Source organism: Gobio gobio (assembly GCF_949357685.1).
Source record: "Gobio gobio genome assembly, chromosome: 1".
Lineage (NCBI taxonomy): Eukaryota > Metazoa > Chordata > Actinopteri > Cypriniformes > Gobionidae > Gobio > Gobio gobio.
In genome coordinates this window covers 74825598-74846010 of record NC_137097.1, presented here as the reverse complement: position 1 = coordinate 74846010, position 20413 = coordinate 74825598, and the positions used below count along the sequence as shown (strand labels likewise).

Genomic DNA, 20413 nt, shown 5'->3' with positions numbered 1-20413 from the left:
TCCTGTGCCAGGTGAATTAAGCTATCATTATAGACAATAAACTCGGGACCATATATTTTTGAAAAGTTTTCAACAAAAACTTTTAGCAATTGATTTGCATATTCACAAAATTCTATACATAAATCCGGGCTGAGAAGCATTCTCATCGCTACAGATAGCAGCATGAAGTGTTTGTATAAATGTACTGTTCGACTGTTCTAGCTGCTTCTATTGCTCTCTTTGGATAAAAGCGTCTGCTAAATGACTAAATGTAAATTTAGCGGTAAGTTTTTATGCAACACAATAGGTCCAGTATACAACAAAAATCATCTGAATTCTGTGGCTTGCCACTTCAAACAGGGATCTGGGTTTCCTGGAGAAGGTCTTTGGTATGTTCAACCTTAATGAGGCCATTTGTTGTGAAACTAGAGAAAGAACACTAGCGGAAACTCTGCATTTTAAGGGTCCCTTAATCCACAGGTACATAAGCTTTCTGACAACACCCAAACACACAAGGTGCATGTAGTCTAAAACAAAGCTGGTCACTAAACCAACACCTAAATCTTGACGTGGAGAAACTCCCGTGTGTTGATCTTCATCAACCATTTCTTCAAACTGTGAGTCAGTTCTAAGCTCTGCAGCTAAATGTTCCGTATCATCCGGATCACCGTTTTGGTCCTCATCAGTGTCATCATTCTCCTTAAGGCATTGGTAATCAAAACATTCCACACTATGGTTAGCAGCAGACATCTGCATTAATGGCCTGTCACCATCATCACAACTGGAATTAGCTGAATTGCCCGGGGGGTGTCATACCGTCTCCATTGACATTGTCATTATAATGGGTTTATGCAAAATGCAAAAGGGTCCAAACATGAACTAATGAACTAACTTATAGCATTTGTTACAATAAGGATTTCATTACAAGACCATTGATGGCTCTCATTACCATTCTTAGGCCAATGTTAACTTTTTTCGTTCTTTTTTTTTATCTATACCATTTGTTATGAAAAGTAGCTACACAGAAACTATAGCTACAACATGCCACAGTTGTAATGTAAAACTTTAGTGAAAAATCTATTCCCTTAACAGATTATCTATTATAAATTCTATAAAAAATGTCAACAGTAAATACAATAGCATGTGATAAATTCTGATAAATGTGGTCTTCATGAATTTAAAAAGCTTGCAGGATTATGTTTTCATAAGTCATTTCAGTGGCTGTTTTAGATTATGTTCGACTTTCTCTGTAATGTTTATTCTGAATATAATTCAAATGGGTTTCACATTTTTTCCCCAGCGTCGCCATAGGAACGGCTTGTGCTAGTCTAAACAGTTTTGTAGTGATTCGGATCATTTTACTGACTCGGATCTTTGAATCTCGTTCAGCAAAATGAACGAATCTTTTTTCAAGTCATTTTGTTCATTTCAGCAGAATCTAATTAAAACGTTACATGCTACATTTTTCAACACATTTAGTACTTTTGGAATAAAAAATAAACTATAAGCTGATGCAGCCATGGCCAAACTTTGAGAAATAAATGATTAATGAATTGCTTAAATTGCTTCAGTCTATGTATGCAGTCTGTTATTTCACCTCCCGATCCAAATCCTGCTTTCCTCACTTCACATTTAATCACGTCTGTTCCCTGGAAGGTTTAGTTCAGCTCTCGGGTGTGAGCCGTTAGTTCAGTCATCATGTCGGATCTGGGCCTTGACAGCCTCATGTAATACATGCGTCCGGAAACAGAATTGATTAGTTCACCAGTCTCGAGTCTTCGGGTTTGAGTCGTTCGTTCATCAAGTCACAGACCCCGGAAACAGAAAAGATTAGTTCATCTCCCGAGTCGTTCGTTCAAGTCTCCGTAGGCTGAATGCAGAAACACAAATGATTAGATCATCTCCCGAGTCTTCTCGTTCATTCTTTTTTCACGTGACCGCTTTCCTGTTCAGTGTCTCGCAACATATTATTGACTGCATGCTGTAATATATTTATTATTAGATATGTGCAATAAACATTTGTTATGCCTATCCGTTCTGAACAACCCAATGTGTCCAGGCTTCATAGGAAAATCAATTAAACTAGCTAAAAAAACTGAACTAAACAAACATAAAATACTCACTTGTTTGTAAGGAATGGTGAATTAACCATAGACTGTAAAGGAATTAACTCATTTCTGTATCCAACACGGCTGTCACGTGACAAAAGAACGAGACTCGAGAGATGAGCTGTTTCTGCATTCATGGGGACTTGAACAAACGACTCGACTGGATGGGCAGGCGGAGTCCTCTCTGGACTCTGATAAGACTCATTCTATGATAAGCAGCTTTTTTCCTACCAGAATCTGAGGGATGCACAGCGAAGCTACTTAAGAGCTCATATAATAATGAAAGGCATACGCTTTGCATTGTTCCACTTCAGGATTAGAGCTTAGATGGGGCTCAAAAAATCAAGCCCGACCCTATCCGAGCCCGTGCACGTTCACTAGGTTCATGAGCCCGAGCCCGATTTAAACCCGACCATTTTTTAATACGTGGGCGTTCTGAGGAGAACGAGCATGTAATGAGCGAAGCGGACCGGACCTGTGTGACGCTCAGCTCAATAATCCACTCTATGCCAGCGATCCACGCGTGATCCGCTCACCAGTAAAATGACGCTCACATTTTTAGATTTCATCTGATTATGAAAAGTGCAAAGAAATTATTTTGGTGGTTATTATATTTTGTTTACACCAAGTGCAAATAGCTGTAGATGATATTTAAGTTTAATAGCATACTAAGTCTATATAAATTCGATAGAAGTTATATTCAACACCATAAAAAAGTATCAGTTCTTTGCAATATGTGTAAATAGTAATTACATGTAATTTATACTTTATTTTGACCATTTGCACCTCAGTATTGCTGTAGATTAACAAGATGCAATAATAACATTGAGTGTCCTCCTCCCTACACCTATCACTAACCCTACCCAATAAAGGCTTTTATTATTATTAAACATTTCCTTAGGCACTTTATTTCCACTTACAGAACATTTGCTTAATTTTTATTGAAAGTAAATGCATTTCTGGTGTGATTTGTGATGAAAAAAGAGATAAGGACAAACTCTGCAAAAGGCGGATTCGAACCCAGTCCATTTATTTAAAAAACGGACAGGTTTTTCGTATTCTCTGTTTAGGAGGCAGAAGAAGAATCAAGGGATTGCTTTGAAGTCTTAACAGTTGCATTCACTTAGATTAACACCAACTTGTACAATAAGTAGTTATACTTTAAATATGTTTTTTTATGTTTTAGTTGTTCTCTTTTGTTGAGTTGACCAGTTTGTGTGTCTGTTTTTATTTTAGCTTCCCCTGAAATAGCTAGTAAAAGTGATCCCACCAATAAAGATGACCAATCTGCCACAAGTAAAATATGCCACGTTACGTTCCCTCCTGGTTCTGTTGAGATTCAAGCCAGTTGTGGAGAAAGGTTTGTACTGGAACACCAAGAGTTTGCTTGCATCCAACCACTGATTAGTGTAATTTCCAAAGCGGCTGTATTTGAATGGCAAAATTATCTTGGGAAAACATGCTTCGCACAACACTTTGTTGTTATTATTATCAGTATTACAGTAAGTTAAATGCAAGTGATCTCCAGCACCTCCATGTCATGCAGTGAGCACACTCTCCTCACACACACTTGGACATGTGCCAAATAAAACAAGTCTCGGTTAGAACAAGGGGGCTTGTAAAGTTGGTACTACTGACACATTTCAAACGATAAGCCATATCTGACATTGATGAATGATAGCAATGAGTGAGTGTAGAAGCTATTTAAGTTCTTTCATGAACGCTCTTTTCATCTTTCATTGAAAACAAATCTCATGAATGTCGGTTTCTCTCTTTGTGTGCAGATCCACACGTTAAACGCCACTGTGAGAAAAGTAGAATCGGTTAAAAATGTGTTTTATAACAACATGGAAGGACTTGTGGGACAGCTGTATTAAATAATAGTTGGGCTCAATAAAACTACCCGGCACGTTGGGCAAACATTTAACCCAACCGCTGGGTTTGTCCATTTTCAACCCAACTTGGGTTGTTTTTATCCCAGCATAGTTTAGAGTGTATACAGTATACTATTATACACAGGGTGTATTACACACCTGAAATATTACACAAACCATGTGATTCTTATTCAGAATGTTGTCCCTGATTGCATACGTTTGGGATTATTGGAGAAATATAATACAATGTTACGCTTTCATCTGACCCGAGACTTCCGTTAAAGAAATACAGCCACACAGTGGAAATCAGAAGAACCCAGTCATGTTTTTACGGCTCAGTTGTTCCCGTTGAAAAAGATTTGGGGCAAATGCATTGAATATATAAATAAATTGCATGTAATGCTTCTTTACTTTCTTCTATCTTATCTCAATGTGTTTTCATATTCAGGTGCTGGTCATATAATTAGAACATCATCAAAAAGTTGATTTATTTCACTAATTCCATTCAAAAAGTGAAACTTGTATATTATATTCATTCATTACACACAGACTGATATATTTCAAATGTTTATTTCTTTTCATTTTGATGATTATAACTGACAACTTAGGAAAATCCCAAATTCAGTATCTCAGAAAATTAGAATATTACTTAAGACCAATACAAACAAAGGATTTTCTGAGATCTTGGCCAACTGAAGAGTATGAGCATGTCCAGCACTCAATGCTTTAGCTGGGGCTGGTTTTGCCTGAATAACTGCAGCGATGCGGCGTGGCATGAGTCCATCAGTCTGTGGCTCTGCTCAGGTGTTCTGAGAGCCCAGCTCTGATAGTGGCCTTCAGCTCTTCTGCATATTGCATCTTCCTCTTCACAATACCCCAGAGATTTTCTATGGGGTTAAGGTCAGGCGGGTTTGCTGGCCGATTAAGAACAGGGATACCATGGTCCTTATACCAGGCACTGGTTGCTTTGGCACTGTTTGCAGGTGCCCAGTCCTGTTGGAAAATGAAATCTGCATCTCCATAAAGTTGGTCAGCAGCAGGAAGCATGAAGTGCTCTAAAACTTCCTGGTATACGGCTGCGTTGACCTTGGACCTCAGAAAACACAGTGGACCAACATCAGCAGATGACATGGCACCCCAAACCATCACTGACTGTGGAAAATTTACACTGGACCTCAAGCAAGGTGGATTGTGTACCTCTCCTCTCTTCCTCCAGACTCTGGGACCCTGATTTACAAAGGAAATGCAACATTTACTTTCATCAGGGAACATAACTTTGGAGCACTCAGCAGCAGTCCAGTCCTTTTTGTCTTTAGCCCAGGCGAGACGCTTCTGTTGTTCAAGAGTGCGACAGCTGAAACCCATGTCTTGCATACGTCTGTGTGTAGTGGTTCTTGAAGCACTGACTCCAGCTCCAGTCCACTCTTTGTGAATCTCCCCCACATTTTTGAATGGGTTTTGTTTCACAATCCTCTCCAGGGTGCGGTTATCCCTATTGCTTGTACACTTTTTTTCTAGCACATCTTTTCCTTCCCTTCGCCTCTATATTAATGTGCTTGGACACAGAGCTCTGAACAGCCAGCCTCTTTTGCAATGACCTTTTGTGTCTTGCCCTCCTTGTGTAAGGTGTCAATGGTCGTCTTTTGGACAGCTGTCAGGTCAGCAGTCTTCCCCATGATTGTGTGGCCTACAGAACTCGACTGAGAGACCATTAAAGGCCTTTGCAGGTGTTTTGAGTTCATCAGCTGATGAGAATGTGGCACCAGGTGTCTTCAATATTCCAATATAACCTTTCACAATATTCTAATTTTCTGAGATACTGGATTTGGGATTTTCCTTAGTTGTCAGTTATAATCATCAAAATTAAAAGAAATAAACATGTGAAATATATCAGTGTGTTTAATGAATATAATATATAAGTTTCACTTTTTGAATGGAATTAGTGAAATAAATCAACTTTTTGCACTTGTATAGACATGTGTGGTTTTTCCAACTATAGGTAGGAAGTATGCAATGTGCCAATGAGACGCGAGCTTCACATCTAAAGCAGGCTTATGCGAGTTGAGACAAAACACATTTCGACCGCAGACAGTGAGTGAACACATCAGGAGTCAGACACAACCACAGCTTTCAACTTCATTACTGGACAAGGCAAGTATATTATATAGATCACTTCATAGGCTACACAATGGCTACTGGATGGAAATTATTTTGCATGCTCAGGGTAAGATTTGTGGAAGTGTACATTGAAGCGTAAATTAGATTTGCATGCACAAGAGAAACTTTGTAACCACACAAAATTGTACCTCTTAATGTACAAATGGCCGTCACAGGGGTAGTAGTACCCTTAAGGGTAAATTTTTGTACCTGTAGGTAGAGGAAACAATGGTATAATTTGAATTGTACCCTAAGGACCAGTTGTGTACCTTTAAAGGTACAGTTATACATTCTGTTCCCCAAGGAATATTATGTGTATATATAGGCTTTTGTACTAAGTATTAAATTAATGTCAGTAAGCGTGTTTAATTCCTAATGTACAAGACGCGTGGGATTTTTTTTATACTGAGATTATAAATGTTGTAGACAAGCATGCACCTTGGAAAATTGTCAGGGTTAAGGGCAATCATCTTTCTTGGATTAATTCGGAACTTATTAGTCTCTTTAGGCAAAGGGACAAAGCATGGACAACATTTCGTCAGACAAGAAGTAATGCTGATTGGGAAGTCTATAGGCATTTAAGAAATTTGAGCAAAACAAAAACTCGAAATGCAAAGTCTAATTATTATAAAGAATGTCTTTCTTTTCATTATAAAAATCCTAAACAATTCTGGAATAAAATCAAAAACATTATTAATACATCAAATAAACATTCAGTTAATCAAATTAGAGTTAATAATAATATAATACTTCATGACTCCTTATCTATTGCGCAAGAATTTAATCAGCATTTTTGTTCAGTTTGGTCTACTTTAGTATCTGCTTCTCACTTGAATACTGATATTTGTAATGAGACTGCATCATGTAATAGTTCATATTCATTTGAGAAGATTGCTCCAACTGATGTTCAGAGTGCTATTGATGAATTAAAAGTGACTAGTGATGAAGGATTAGATGGAATTGAAAATAGGTATCTTAAATTAGTAGTCCAACTACTGCATTACTTTAGTTTACAAATGATGTGTTTTCAGCCTCAGATAATGGAAAGCTCACAGGTGCTATTTTTCTTGATTTGACTAAAGCTTTTGATTTGGTTGATCGTTACTTGCTTTTAGATAAACTTAGTACAAAAAGTACAATTTTGTGGTTTATGTCAGAGTCAATAAAGAATGGATCCAAAAGCAGAGGTTGACAGGATAACAACAGTCTTAAATGAGAATATAAACAAGGCAGTCTGTCGTTAAGGCACACAGAACTGGTAAAACAAGCTGAGAAGGCAGCAGAGATGATCCTGTCTCGAAGAGGAGAGAGATCGGGACACCAGTAGAGGTGGAGGCAGTTCTTGAGAATAAATCACAGTCAGGAACAGAGGACCGCGAAGGTACTCTTGCAGCAAATGCAGAACTCAGACTAAACTTAGGCGCAAGGCTGTATCAGACAAACAAGACCAGGTGAGCACTTTCAAAGCAAATCAGACATGTAGAAAGCAGCAGTCGTAACGCATGACATGAAACAATGATCCAACAAAAGGCTGTAAGAACAAACACTAGATAAAGGGTAAGCACTCAAACAAAAGTGGGAACAGGTGTCATCGCAAGGCAGCGAGGCACTGATTGCGATGACTAACAGGTGCAGGTAGACAGAGAGAAGATGAGCCTAACGAGCGAGTGAGAATGTGTGTGTGTGTGTGTGTGTGTGTGTGTGTGTGTGTGTGTGTGTGTGAGTGAGTGAGTGAGTGAGTGAGTGAGTGAGTGAGTGAGTGTGTGTGTGTGTGTGTGTGTGTGTGTGTGTGTGTGTGTGTGTGTGTGTGTGTGTGTGTGTGTGTGTGTGTGTGTGTGTGTGTGTGTGTGTGTGTGTGTGTGTGTGTGTGTGTGTGTGTGTGGCATGTTTTCGTGAAATATCAGGACACAAATGTGTATAATGACATGGGTATGACATAGGTATTACAAAAAGAGGGTGAAATATGAGGACGTTCCCCATGTCCTCACTTTTCAAAATGCTTATAAATCACACAGAATTAGGTTTTTTTCACAGAAAGTGAACTGCACAGTCTCCTGTGAGGGTTAGGTTTAGGGACAGGGGCAGTGTAAGGGGATAGAAAATACAGTTTGTACGGTATAAAAACCATTACGCCTATGGAATGTCCTCACATTTCACAAAAACAAACATGTGTGTGTGTGTGTGTGTGTGTGTGTGTGTGTGTGAGTGAGTGAGTGAGTGAGTGAGTGAGTGAGTGAGTGAGTGAGTGAGTGAGTGAGTGAGTGAGTGAGTGAGTGAGTGAGTGTGTGTGTGTGTGTGTGTGTGTGTGTGTCTGAACCAATCAGGAAGGAGAGTGAGTTTAGAAAGGATAGTGAGAAGCAAAGAGAAAGAACCTGACACATGACAGTTTAATTCATATCTGCACAACAGGAAACAATGTGTTGTCCTAAATGGGAATAAATATATATATATATATGTTGCAACAGTTCAATATGTGTTCAATATGTGTTTTGGTGAGTTGAACGAAATGGAATGTTTTGCTGCATTTGTCTCAAACCCATTCATGCTCATTGATATAGAACAGGTTGCAGACAAATTCCAGCAAGTATTTTCTTTGTCAAGTGGAGTTGACATGGAGATGATTGATTTGCAAAATGTTCACAGGCTTTCAGTGCTTTTGGCCGTATTATGGTGATTAAGAAAAGTGTACACATGGAAAAATGGAAGTCAGAAGAATACAGATTATATGTATTTTGTGTTAGCACGAAAATTGCAGTTTCACAATACGTGAAATACACTTACGAATAACAGTAAAAATGTTGCAAATAATTTCTTTGCACACCTTTACAAAGTTTCTCTTGCGCATGCCAATTCAATTTACATTTGAATGTATGCTTCCACAAATCTTACCCTGCGCATGCGATTCTTTGTGCCATAATTTGAAATTCACTTTAAATGTGATTAAAATTCAAATGTGTGGTTTTTTTTATTATTTGGATGGTCATTTGATCAAATCTTTCTCTTGCAGTGGAATAATTTGGCTCGTGATGGACGGGTGCACGCAGATTTGTAAATGTTTCCTCATCTTGTCTAATATTCTGCTCGTTGTGAGTATGTCTCAGTTTTTATTCATATTTACTTGTCTATTGGTTAACCCCTAGGAGTCTGAGCTGTTTTGGGGCCCTTTAGAAGTTTTGACATGCTCTGACATTTGTGTTTTTTTCAGTTGCTTATAAACACATTAATGGCAAAAGTGTCATTACACTGTATTCAGCACAAACTGGGCTACCATAATATGAGAGCAACATGTATGTACATGCTTGTATTTTTGAGAGAATAATGTTTATGCACAATAATGTTTGAAAAAACTAAAAAAAAATTGTAAATGTAAAATTAAGGCCTCAAAACACACAATAGATATGTGTTCACAAGACTTTTGACTAATGGATGTATTTGCCAAGAGTTTTTGCTTTAAACTGATGTGGGAATCATTGAGCCTACTCATTCACATGAAGCAATACACTGATTTAACATTTGTAAAACAGTTTTTCTTTACTAACCCAGTATGCAAGGAGGCGTGAACGACTTATGAATAATGCTGTGAGTCACAGCTGAGAGACAAAGACCTGCATAATAATGAGCTGCATAATGAATGAGCTACAGGTACTAGATTTAAGGTTTATTAGATAAGTACAGAAACAGTAAAACAAACAACAAAAAAGTTTTTTGGGGGGAAAAATCCAAATGAAGTGAGTTTTTACTTAAAGCAAGCTAAATTATCTGCCAAAACAAGAAACAAGATTTAAATCAGAAATGTGTTTGAAAGAAGTCTCATGCTAAAGAAAAAACAGTAATATTGCGACACTGAACCCAATTCAGTATTCAACAAATACAAATAAGTGAATAATTGGTAATGATGAATGTTATAAGTAAAATATTTGGGATTTAAAACAACATGATGCAATGCAATTATGATTCTGAATAGCATTGGGTGAATTCAGGTTGATTGGGACACTTTTCCCAGTCCTTTCAATGGCAAACATTTTCTAAATCATTTGATTTTGTAAACTATGTTGAGTTCATTTATGAGACGCGTGCAATGCATGATCACCAGTGCTGAGGCTATTGTCTGCTATATTGGTATCAAATATACCAATATTTTTTATACCAGTCTGTTATATTATATCAAATATATTAAAACATTGATTAAAATTTAGACACAATTTATACAAAACGAAATTCACTTTAAAAGAAAGCAATTAACTTTCTAAAACAAAAAAAAATCACTTTTTACAAAACAAAACTCCAGAATCATTTCGGACAAACTTTGATATTACATTTTAAAATAATAATATTTAAACATCAATATGAAGCAAAATACGTTTGACTGGTATTTGATTTGTCATTTGATTTCGTAAGCGATAATACTCAATACACAATACTCAATTATCATTTCGAGCTTCAGCTCATTTATGAGACATGCATGCATTTGTGTTTAATATTCACAGATGCTAACAGAATAAACTTAGCCTACCACAATCAGCCCTGAATCCTCCGGACAGAACATGAACAGCTTTCCATGAGGGAAACGATGTATCCGACGATGTATCTGAACTATAGTGCTTCACTTGATCTGTTTGTATGAGTTGATGTGGGGGCGTTGACGCTGATCGCCTGTATTTTAATCTCAAAGGGCTTGTGCTCCGTGGGCGTGGCCGCATTAGCGGATAATGAGTCAGTAAGGAGTCGACTGACATCTCCCACTTTTCACACAGATTACATAAACACAGAATATTTGTTTTTGATTTGGTTTACAGTGTTTAAAACCTGACATTTCAGCGTTTCTTTAGACATATGTCTCATGTTTGTGAGACAAGTATTCACTAAGCTACAGGTCATTTTCTGAAGAGAATCAGATTAGACATCATTGAGAGAGAGAGGCTGAAGATCACGCACCATGTTTGTTTTCTTTCATTTGCAAAAAGCACAACAATTTGTTTTTATTGTGACTGTACACAAAAAAATAGAAACTTAACAGATTATAATGATGTATAACACTTGCCTGAAAGATAAAAAAACGACAGTTGTATTGATACAGTTATATTGTGTCCACAGGTAATTAGTCATGTTCAGCTTTTATTCTCACAGGGTTGGGAATGGTAAGACATTTTCTGGTTCCAACAATATTGTTAAAAAACTAATTTAAAAAATGACGATAAGGAAAAATGCACTTTACTGAACTCAATCTAGAGATCGAATGATATATAATTTTCCCGATATTTAAGGGTATCGGTTTTGTAATATCGGTTTAACCGATAAACGCCACGTTTTAAGAATTGCACACAAGAAGCACCCCCATCAAAGGTAACATAACTTGCTTAACCCCCTTGAGTCGGCGGTTGCACCGTCGCGATCGGCTCTCTTTTTTTCTTATCAGTGCCCAAGAGACTCAAATAACTCTGTCGTTTTTCATTCAGGCAAGTCTTATACATCATTATAATCTGTTAAGTTTCTATTTGTTTGTGTTCAGTCACAATAAAAACAAAATATTTAGCTTTTTGCAAAATAAAGAAAACACACATGATGTGCGATCTGCAGCCTCTCTCTCAAAGACGTTCATTCAGATAGTCTTCAGAAAATGACCTCTAGCTTAGGGAATACTTGTCTCACAAACATGAGACATATGTCTAAAGAAACGCTGAAATGTCAGGTTTTAAACACTGTAAACCAAATCAAAAACAATATTCTGTGTTTATGTAATCTGTTCGAAAAGTGATAGATGTCAGTCACCTGCGAGCCACTTCATTATCCGCTAATGCGGCCACGCCCACAGAGCACGCGCTCTTTCAGATTCAAATACTGACGATCCAGAGTCGACGCCCACATCAACTCATACAAACACATCTAGTGAAGCACTGTAACGTTACTTCAGCTACATCGTTTTGAGACGCGTTGAGAAATTATTCAGCTCATGAAAAGCTGTTCATGTTCTGTTCAGACTGAGCAAAGGATTCAGGGCTGATTGTAAAGTCAGTTTGTTCTGTTAGCATCTGTGAATATTAAACGCACAAAGACTATTTAAATATGAATCCTGCTGCATGTCATACACGCAAGACTGTTTAGACAAGATTTATTTGGCTTGTTTTGGACAGATTATAACGTGTTTATTGTAAAAGAGCCTAGTGTCACAGCAATAAAACTTTTATTCACAAATGATGATTGTGATTAGTGATGATGATTGTGATCAGTGATGATGATGATCAGTGATGATGATGATGATGATGATGATGATGATGATGATGATCAGTGATGATGATGATGATGATGATGATGATGGTGATCAGTGATGATGATGATGATGATGATCAGTGATGATGATGATGATGATGATGATCAGTGATGATGATGATGATGATCAGTGATGATGATGGTGATGATGATCAGTGATGATGATGATGATGATGATCAGTGATGATGATGATGATGATGATGATCAGTGATGATGATGATGATGATGATCAGTGATGATGATGGTGATGATGATCAGTGATGATGATGGTGATGATGATCAGTGATGATGATGATGGTGATCAGTGATGATGATGATGATGATCAGTGATGATGGTGGTGATGATGATCAGTGATGATGATGGTGATGATGATCAGTGATGATGATGATGATGATCAGGATGATGATCAGTGATGATGATGGTGGTGATGATGATCAGTGATGATGATGGTGATGATGATCAGTGATGGTGATGATGATCAGGATGATGATCAGTGATGATGATGATGATGATGATCAGTGATGATGATGGTGATGATGATCAGTGATGATGATGGTGATGATGATCAGTGATGATGATGATGGTGATCAGTGATGATGATGATGATGATCAGTGATGATGGTGATGATGATCAGTGATGATGATGATGATGATGGTGATCAGTGATGATGATGATGATGATGGTGATCAGTGATGATGATGATGATGATGATGATGATCAGTGATGATGATGATGATGATGATGCAGGGATGTGTGTGTCTTTCAGCTGGTGGGTTTCGGGCTAGCCGCTCTGGGAACATTGCTCGGGATCGTTGCTGCAGTCACAGGACTGCACATGAAACCCTTGACTATCGGTTTGTCCTTCTCTTGTTTCTCATTTTACATCTGTTGAATCACATGATACTCTTTCAGTCTGTAAGCGTATCCGTGACTTGATGTGTTCTGTCTGTCAGGTGTGACGGTGTTGGTCATAACTGGTATTCTGACGATGCTGGTCGCTGTTATTGGCAATTATGGTGCATTTAAACACAGTAAAGCTATTCTTTATGGGGTGAGGACACTCAAACACTCATTCCAGATGCATCACACCTATTCATACAGCAGATATAGCATTTCTGTGGAGTTAATGGCCTTTTACCACACACTGCTTTGCAATGCACACAAAGTGGCAAGGTGTAGGGGTGAAAATAAAGAAATGGGACACCACTACTACACCATTACACGTCATACCCAGTTTCTTTTGTTAGTGCACTGTAACATTTCACCAGTATGAACAGCAGTGAAGCGCATTGTTATTCGGACTTAATAAAATGGTGCTCGTTTTTCAGTTTCCTAAGCAGATACAGAATAAAACGAAATAAAAACGGAATAAAACGTTTTGGATGACAAATTAAAATCTATTGTCATTTTTGTCAACAAATAAAAACGAGATGAAAATGTTAGGGAGGGAAGAGATCCCATCAGAACTGATATCCAGTGTAATGGATGTTACACAAATGTTAACCGCTGGGAAATGTGGCGCTTCTACAGGCTCACAGCGGCTCACAATCAATCAATAACACACATTTATGAACTAATGCTGGTGAATAAGAAACATTACAACGTTTGTATAGTAATATGCTTTAGACGGTTGTACAATGCATATTTTATCTCCCTCATCTGAACTTGAATGAGCCGGCGCGGGCATTTCAAAATAAGAGTCCTGGTGTATTTCCAGCTTGTTTATAATTAAAAGTCACGCATTATTTATACGTCTTTGGTTACACAATAAACTGTTTAATTTCATTCCCATTTCATTCACAGTCCGGAGGAAAGACTAAGAACAGTATTTGACACATTATTCAATAAAGTATCAGGTTATAATAGCTAATAAAACATATTAATTTCTTGAAATTAAAAAAAACTTATTTGAAGCTTTAGCTTAACCTGCTATACTAGCGAAAACAACATTATTAAAACTCTATAGATGTTTTTAAAAAACAAACATAAAAAGTGAATTGAGCTCTCTTTTGTGTATTTTTGCGCTTGAACGGTCAAAAACACAATAATGTCATAGTTTTGTCATGTGTTCAGTAACAGTCGGTGATGTGACGCTTACATGCTCCATTAATGCATTACAACTGAACTAAACTCATTCGATTTTAAAACTAAAAACAATTCAGGCCTTAAACTGATGACATGGGTGAACAAACATTTCTGTTTTTCTGATGTTCAGTTCTCTGGCCTGCTGTCCTTGCTGATCATCTTTGACATTGTAGCAGGTGTGATGGCCTTCGTGAGGGCTGAACCGGTAACCACACACACACACACACACACACACACACACAGATCATCATGAGCACATATCTGTAATAGTGCAGATCTGAAGGCAGTTGTGTGTTTGTTGTGCTGTAGGTGTCAGACGAGTTGGTGGAGTTCTACAACACAGTCTACACTCAGTATCCAGACACCGACATTGACAGAACCCCTATCCTCAAACTAATCCACAAGATTGTAAGCCCCTCTCTCTCACAAACACACACACACACACACACACACACACACACACACACACACATTCCAAAGGTATAATGGATTTGATTCTGATCTAATAATTTTTTTTAATCTCTAACCCTAATCATACCCCTCACAGGAAACTTTCTGCATTTTGTACATTTTTAATAATAATAATAAAAAAGGACATCTGTGTGTCTGTGTGCCAGTTTGACTGCTGTGGCATCGGTGAACCGATTAAACAGTCGGTGGAATTCACCTGTCCAGATAACCTGAAGCACCTCTCCTTTCCGGTGAGTCACTTCCTGTTTGTCTTAACTCCTGGTATTTATTCTAAGTGCACTGCAGTTTTATGTAGTCTGAATGCTTCAGCTCTTTAAAGCAGGATGGATTCTGATTCGCTGCCAATGTTTTCATCGTTCATCAGCTGGAAAGTCAAGTCAAGTCAACTTTATTTATATAGCGCTTTTAACAACGCAGATTGTTTCAAAGCAGCTTCAGTGTTAAACAGGAAAATAATGCAGCATAATTTTATTCAGCCGTATAGCCATTCTGGAGAAAATGGTGATGTCATCAGTTCTTTTCAATTATCATACAGTGACAGTGTGGGCTTTAGATCAGTAATTAGATCAGTAATTTTGTTTATATGGTTAATTTAGTTTAATAATTAGATTTATTTGGATATTTAGGAGAAACCAGGCTCAGTCGGGGGGGGGTGGGGGGTGGGGGGGGCAGTTCTCCTCTGGCCAATTAACAAACAGCGTATTATTATTATTCTGGCAGCTTTACAGGTCAGAGGTCATAATAGATCGGAATATTCGAACAATCTGAGTCATCCCGCTGGAGACGGGTTTATTGAGGATGCCGTGTCGATGAGGCAGTTGCAGGGGGAAGCTAATCACGGTCTCTCAGACACTTCAGGGTCCTGTGTTGGTCTTCTCTGGGCGCAGGTCCAGCATCTGATCTGGATACGGCCGGGATCTGGCTGACTGCAGTAAACCTCGGGATAAAACAGAGAGACTAGCATTAGCGTAGATGCCATTCTTCTGATGATGTCACGAGTACATCAGGTGTTATGGGAAGTGTTCCCAGTTCTGGCTGACCTAGTTAAAGAAAGAAATTGTTCTGAAAGTGGTTCCAACGATATCGTTCCTTTGCTCTGTTATCATTATAGTTGTAGTGCTGCTAATTCTTTTACTTTTAGAAAGATTTTTAAAACGACTGAGTGTGAAGGGTTTTTATTTCTGAATGTGTGATGTTTAAGGAATGAAGCAGACACTTCTCTCTCTCTCTCTCTCTCTCTCTCTCTGTGTGTGTGTGTGTGTGTGTGTGTGTGTGTGTGTGTGTGTGTGTGTGTGTGTGTGTGTGTGTGTGTGTGTGTGTGTGTGTGTGTGTGTGTGTGTGTGTGTGTGTGTGTGTGTGTGTGTTAGAGCTGTCCCACTGTGATCCAGAACAAGTTCCACTCATACGCTCCTCTGGTGTTGGGAGGGTTTCTAGGGCTGGCAGGGATCAGGGTGAGTCCATCCGAACACATACACTGGAGTTTATATCCGTTCACACTGTAAAGCGTGTCCAGTGCTGATCGTCTGTCTGTGTGTGTGTGTGTGTGTGTGTGTGTGTGTGTTCCTGCTCATCCTCAGATCCTGGCGCTGGTGTGCGGTGTCGTCCTCAGCAGACGCATCTCACAGTGCTACACAGCTCCTTCTGAAGATGAAGCCCGTTGGGCAGCTATGCATGAGAATTGTATTCGTACTTTGTGTTGTGAACTTTTCCAAACTATTTTCAAATGAAGTTAAAGACATTTGATTTCATTATGTATTAAATACCTATACAGGTCATGAAATGTTATTGTGGGTTGGAACTATCGATTAAGGTGTTTTGTTGAAGTGGTGTTGTGCTCTATGCCTTTGGGGAGTGTGGGAGTTCAACACACGGTGCGAGGAAAGACACTCTTGTTTCCTTTCTCTTCTTCCAGTTACTATTGACATGTGTAAAAGAGTTCATTTGGTTCTAGCTGATGTCGATTTGTTCTGTCATCTTGCTCTGTCGTTCTTGCTGTAGTTTTGATCTGTTATCCTCACAATCTTTTGTGTAATCGTTCAATGTCACTGTACCGATGCAGATGCAAAGTTGTCAAATAAAAGCACATTAGGTTTATGTAAAAGTACGTTTACAAAATGATTCCATGGTTGTGAGAAGCAGGGGGATAGATACCTCTAGCTCTTATAACAGAAATAATACTTATTAATGCTCAGTTGTGTTCTTCTAATGTATATGGGACATTCTACACTTCACTTGCAAACTACATTTAGTTTATTTCCCCCAAATAAATTATGTGTTACATTTTGATGGAATGATGGAAACGTGGTGAAGTTTCAGTAGGGACAATTCCAGATACTTCGCTCTTAGCTCAAAGATGCTAATCAGCACATGGTTAGCTTACGGAGCCACGCCTTTGTCACCGGGTGAAAACCTGGTAAATCCAAAAAGATTCCTCATTGGTTCTAAATCTGGCTCTGTTGAGTGTTGGCCATAACGAGCGCCAGCTGAAGCAAATCAGCTGTGCTTCATTGAAGCATGTGCTCAGGAAAAGGAGCATAAAAAGGCAGTGTTTGCGCAGTGTGGGAGGACGGGTAGGCAGCAGTGTGTGTTCTGACAGCGGCGGTGAAAGAGGAAGGCTGAAGGTTTAATGCTGGATCGGAGTTCTACTGTGAGATTCCCCGAGGCATGCTCATTTAGTGAGTTTTCTGAAGAAACCACGAACAGCAACGTAATGAAGTAAGTGAGAGAGGAAACCACTGCAGGATATTGAGTGACTCACCGAGGAAAAGTTAAGTGCACCCTTCATTTGATTACCCGTTGAGAAAACCGCAGTTGAAGATTGACCATCACCAGAGTGCAACTAACCTTTGTTTGTGGGCAGTGTGTGTGATCTTGTTGACAGAACGAAGCGTAGTAACTGGAACAGCTGGGAGGATCGTTGCTGTGTTCACGCTGATCTTCTGAAAACGTTATTCCTTGAGTCATCCACCCTACAGAGAGAAGAGAAACGAGTCGATTAATCACTGTGGAGATGAAGTGAGTTTGCAGTGTCTGAAAGAGTGAAGTGCACACGTGTGAAGATTTATAAGAGTGATTTATGCACAAGTGTGGTGAGATCAAACGACTGCGTTTCTCTCTGAAACTTTGATGGATGAATATTGACTTATGACTGTGAAGATCCCTTCAAATTGATCTGTCTCAAGCTGTGTCCAGGTTCCCACTTGAGTGTACGGTGTGGAGGGAAAGAGCTCAACGCACCCCGAGGACCACACTCCACGAGCACTGTCTCTCACGTCCACGAAAGTCCAGTCTCACGAACTCTCCCAACGGCGCCGCTCTGCTACGCACGGAACGAGAGTAAAGGCGGGTAAATTACCACGGTCCTGTCTCACTTGTTATTGCCTGATCCACCGCCATTGTCTGTCCCTCAGAAGAGGTGAGGAAGCTGCTGTCATTCGATCGGCTGTTCTATGAACACATCCACAAGCCGAGTCTGAGCACCGTCACTGTCTGTCCCTCAGAAGAGGTGAGGAAGCTGCTGTCGTTCGATCGGCTGTTCTATGAACACATCCACAAGCCGAGTCTGAGCACCGTCACTGTCTGTCCCTCAGAAGAGGTGAGGAAGCTGCTGTCATTCGATCGGCTGTTCTATGAACACATCCACAAGCCGAGTCTGAGCACCGTCACTGTCTGTCCCTCAGAAGAGGTGAGGAAGCCGCTGTCATTCGATCGGCTGTTCTATGAACACGTCCACAAGCCGAGTCTGAGCACCGCCACTGTCTGTCCCTCAGAAGAGGTGAGGAAGCTGCTGTCATTCGATCGGCTGTCCTAAGAACACTTTCACGGGCCAAATACTTACCTGCTCTGTCCGTGGGGAAAGTTGAAGGCGAGAAGAAGCCTCTGTCCGTCCTACAAGCACCTTCTGACGGGTCAAAGAAATTACTGTCCCACCCACGAGTCAGTAGAGAAGAGGAATATCCCCCAGTTCCTCTTCCCAAATCGGGTTCCAGCCACGAACATTCTCAGCACTGTTTTTATTGTTTTAAATTAATAAACAAAACTTACCTTTGAAAGTCATTCTGTTGTCCGCCTCTTGGTATCCTCAGGTGTCTGCTCCTCCGGAGTGTGGTAATCGTCCCTCGGCCCTAACATCGGTTACACCTTAGTTGCCCTGGCTGTGTGTTTGGGGTCGTTGTCATGCTGGAAGACCCAGCCACGACCCATCTTCAATGCTCTTACTGAGGGAAGGAGGTTATACATGGCCCCATCCATCCTCCCCGCTATACGGTGCAGTCGTCCTGTCCCCTTTGCAGAAAAGCATCCCCAAAGAATGATGTTTCCACCTCCATGCTTCACGGTTGGGATGATGTTCTTGGAGTTGTACACGGCGAGAGGAATTTAGACCAAACAGCTCTATTTTTGTCTCATCTGACCACATGACCTTTTCCCATTCCTCCTCTGGATCATCCAGATGGTGTCGTGGAAATTATTTATTTTCAAAGTAATTAGGATTCAGAGAAGTATTGAAAGTTTTAACAATTGTTTATTTCTTGCAAGAAAGGCGTTCATCAATCTGAGCATTCAGAGAGTGAAGGCGAACTTCCCCTCTGTGTCTGAAAACTTTATATTCCCCCCACCCTCGCACGCACAAGCTGCCACACTCAACTTCCTCTTTACTCCTTTATCAGCTTGCACCCGGAGGGTTCACAAAGGTCACAAAGGTTTCTCTACATGTAGGGTCTTTACCACCTAGTGTTCATGTTAAATCTTAAGCACTTCAATCATAAGCATGTTCATCATCATCAGACTCTATTTCGTCTAAAGCTGTCTCGTTCCCCATACTGTTGTATCTTCCAGGTTCAATTCTCAACATAGTTTGTGTCACAAACCTCTCTAGCAACTTTCCACAACATTTTATCAGGCAAGGGATAAAAGTGATTAAACCGAGGATAATGCAGAGTGTTGGTAACAATGCCATCAACAGGTTCTTGACCCATGTATGTAATCCAGTGAACCAACTATCAAAGGGACTGGTCAAATCAGGTGGGGTCTGAATTGCTCTTCATGTGATTCATAATATTGCTGACGTTTCTGCTGACATCAGGCACGATGTTCCCAACATTCTGCATACCCCTCCTTTTTCAGCGGATAACATGTCCAATACCAGTCTGTTTTGTATTACAGCTTCCCTAACTTCCTTCAATTCCCTGTTGATGCTATCTAGAGCATCTTCAGTTTCGTTGGCTAATTTTAACCCTTGCCATGCGAACCCATTTATTTTCAGCAGTGAGGCTGCTACTCCTCCATAAGTAAAGAGTGACCGCCCTGTCATTGCCCCACGGCTAGTCCATGGGTCCCATAATTTAGTTCCCTGGTATATATCTGGCATTTCGTCTTCATCTTCTTCAAATGACCTACGTTTTAATCTATTACCCTCATCCTTATGTTTCTCTTCGCTTTCCATCACGTAAACTGACGTGCCTACATGGA

The 20413-nt window shown here is 39.6% G+C and overlaps 1 protein-coding gene across 3 annotated transcripts; it reads left to right on the top strand.

Moving 5' to 3' along the window:
• Window positions 1-5998: 5998 nt before the first annotated feature.
• Window positions 5999-18993, top strand: LOC307125314 (CD9 antigen-like). 3 transcript variants are annotated; one of them, XM_079815110.1, is made up of 9 exons: window positions 5999-6112; window positions 9126-9204; window positions 13155-13242; window positions 13342-13439; window positions 14604-14678; window positions 14783-14881; window positions 15091-15174; window positions 16312-16395; window positions 16522-18993. In XM_079815110.1, the coding sequence occupies exons 2-9, from the start codon at window positions 9145-9147 to the stop codon at window positions 16669-16671; spliced, it is 738 nt and encodes a 245-aa protein (XP_079671236.1). In that variant the 5' UTR covers window positions 5999-6112; window positions 9126-9144; the 3' UTR covers window positions 16672-18993. The 3 variants fall into 3 exon arrangements, with proteins under 3 accessions (XP_079671236.1, XP_079671238.1, XP_079671237.1); XM_079815111.1 differs by lacking the exon at window positions 5999-6112 and adding an exon at window positions 7366-7569; XM_079815112.1 differs by lacking the exons at window positions 16312-16395; window positions 16522-18993 and having other exon boundaries at window positions 6035-6112; window positions 15091-16234.
• Window positions 18994-20413: the final 1420 nt, after the last annotated feature.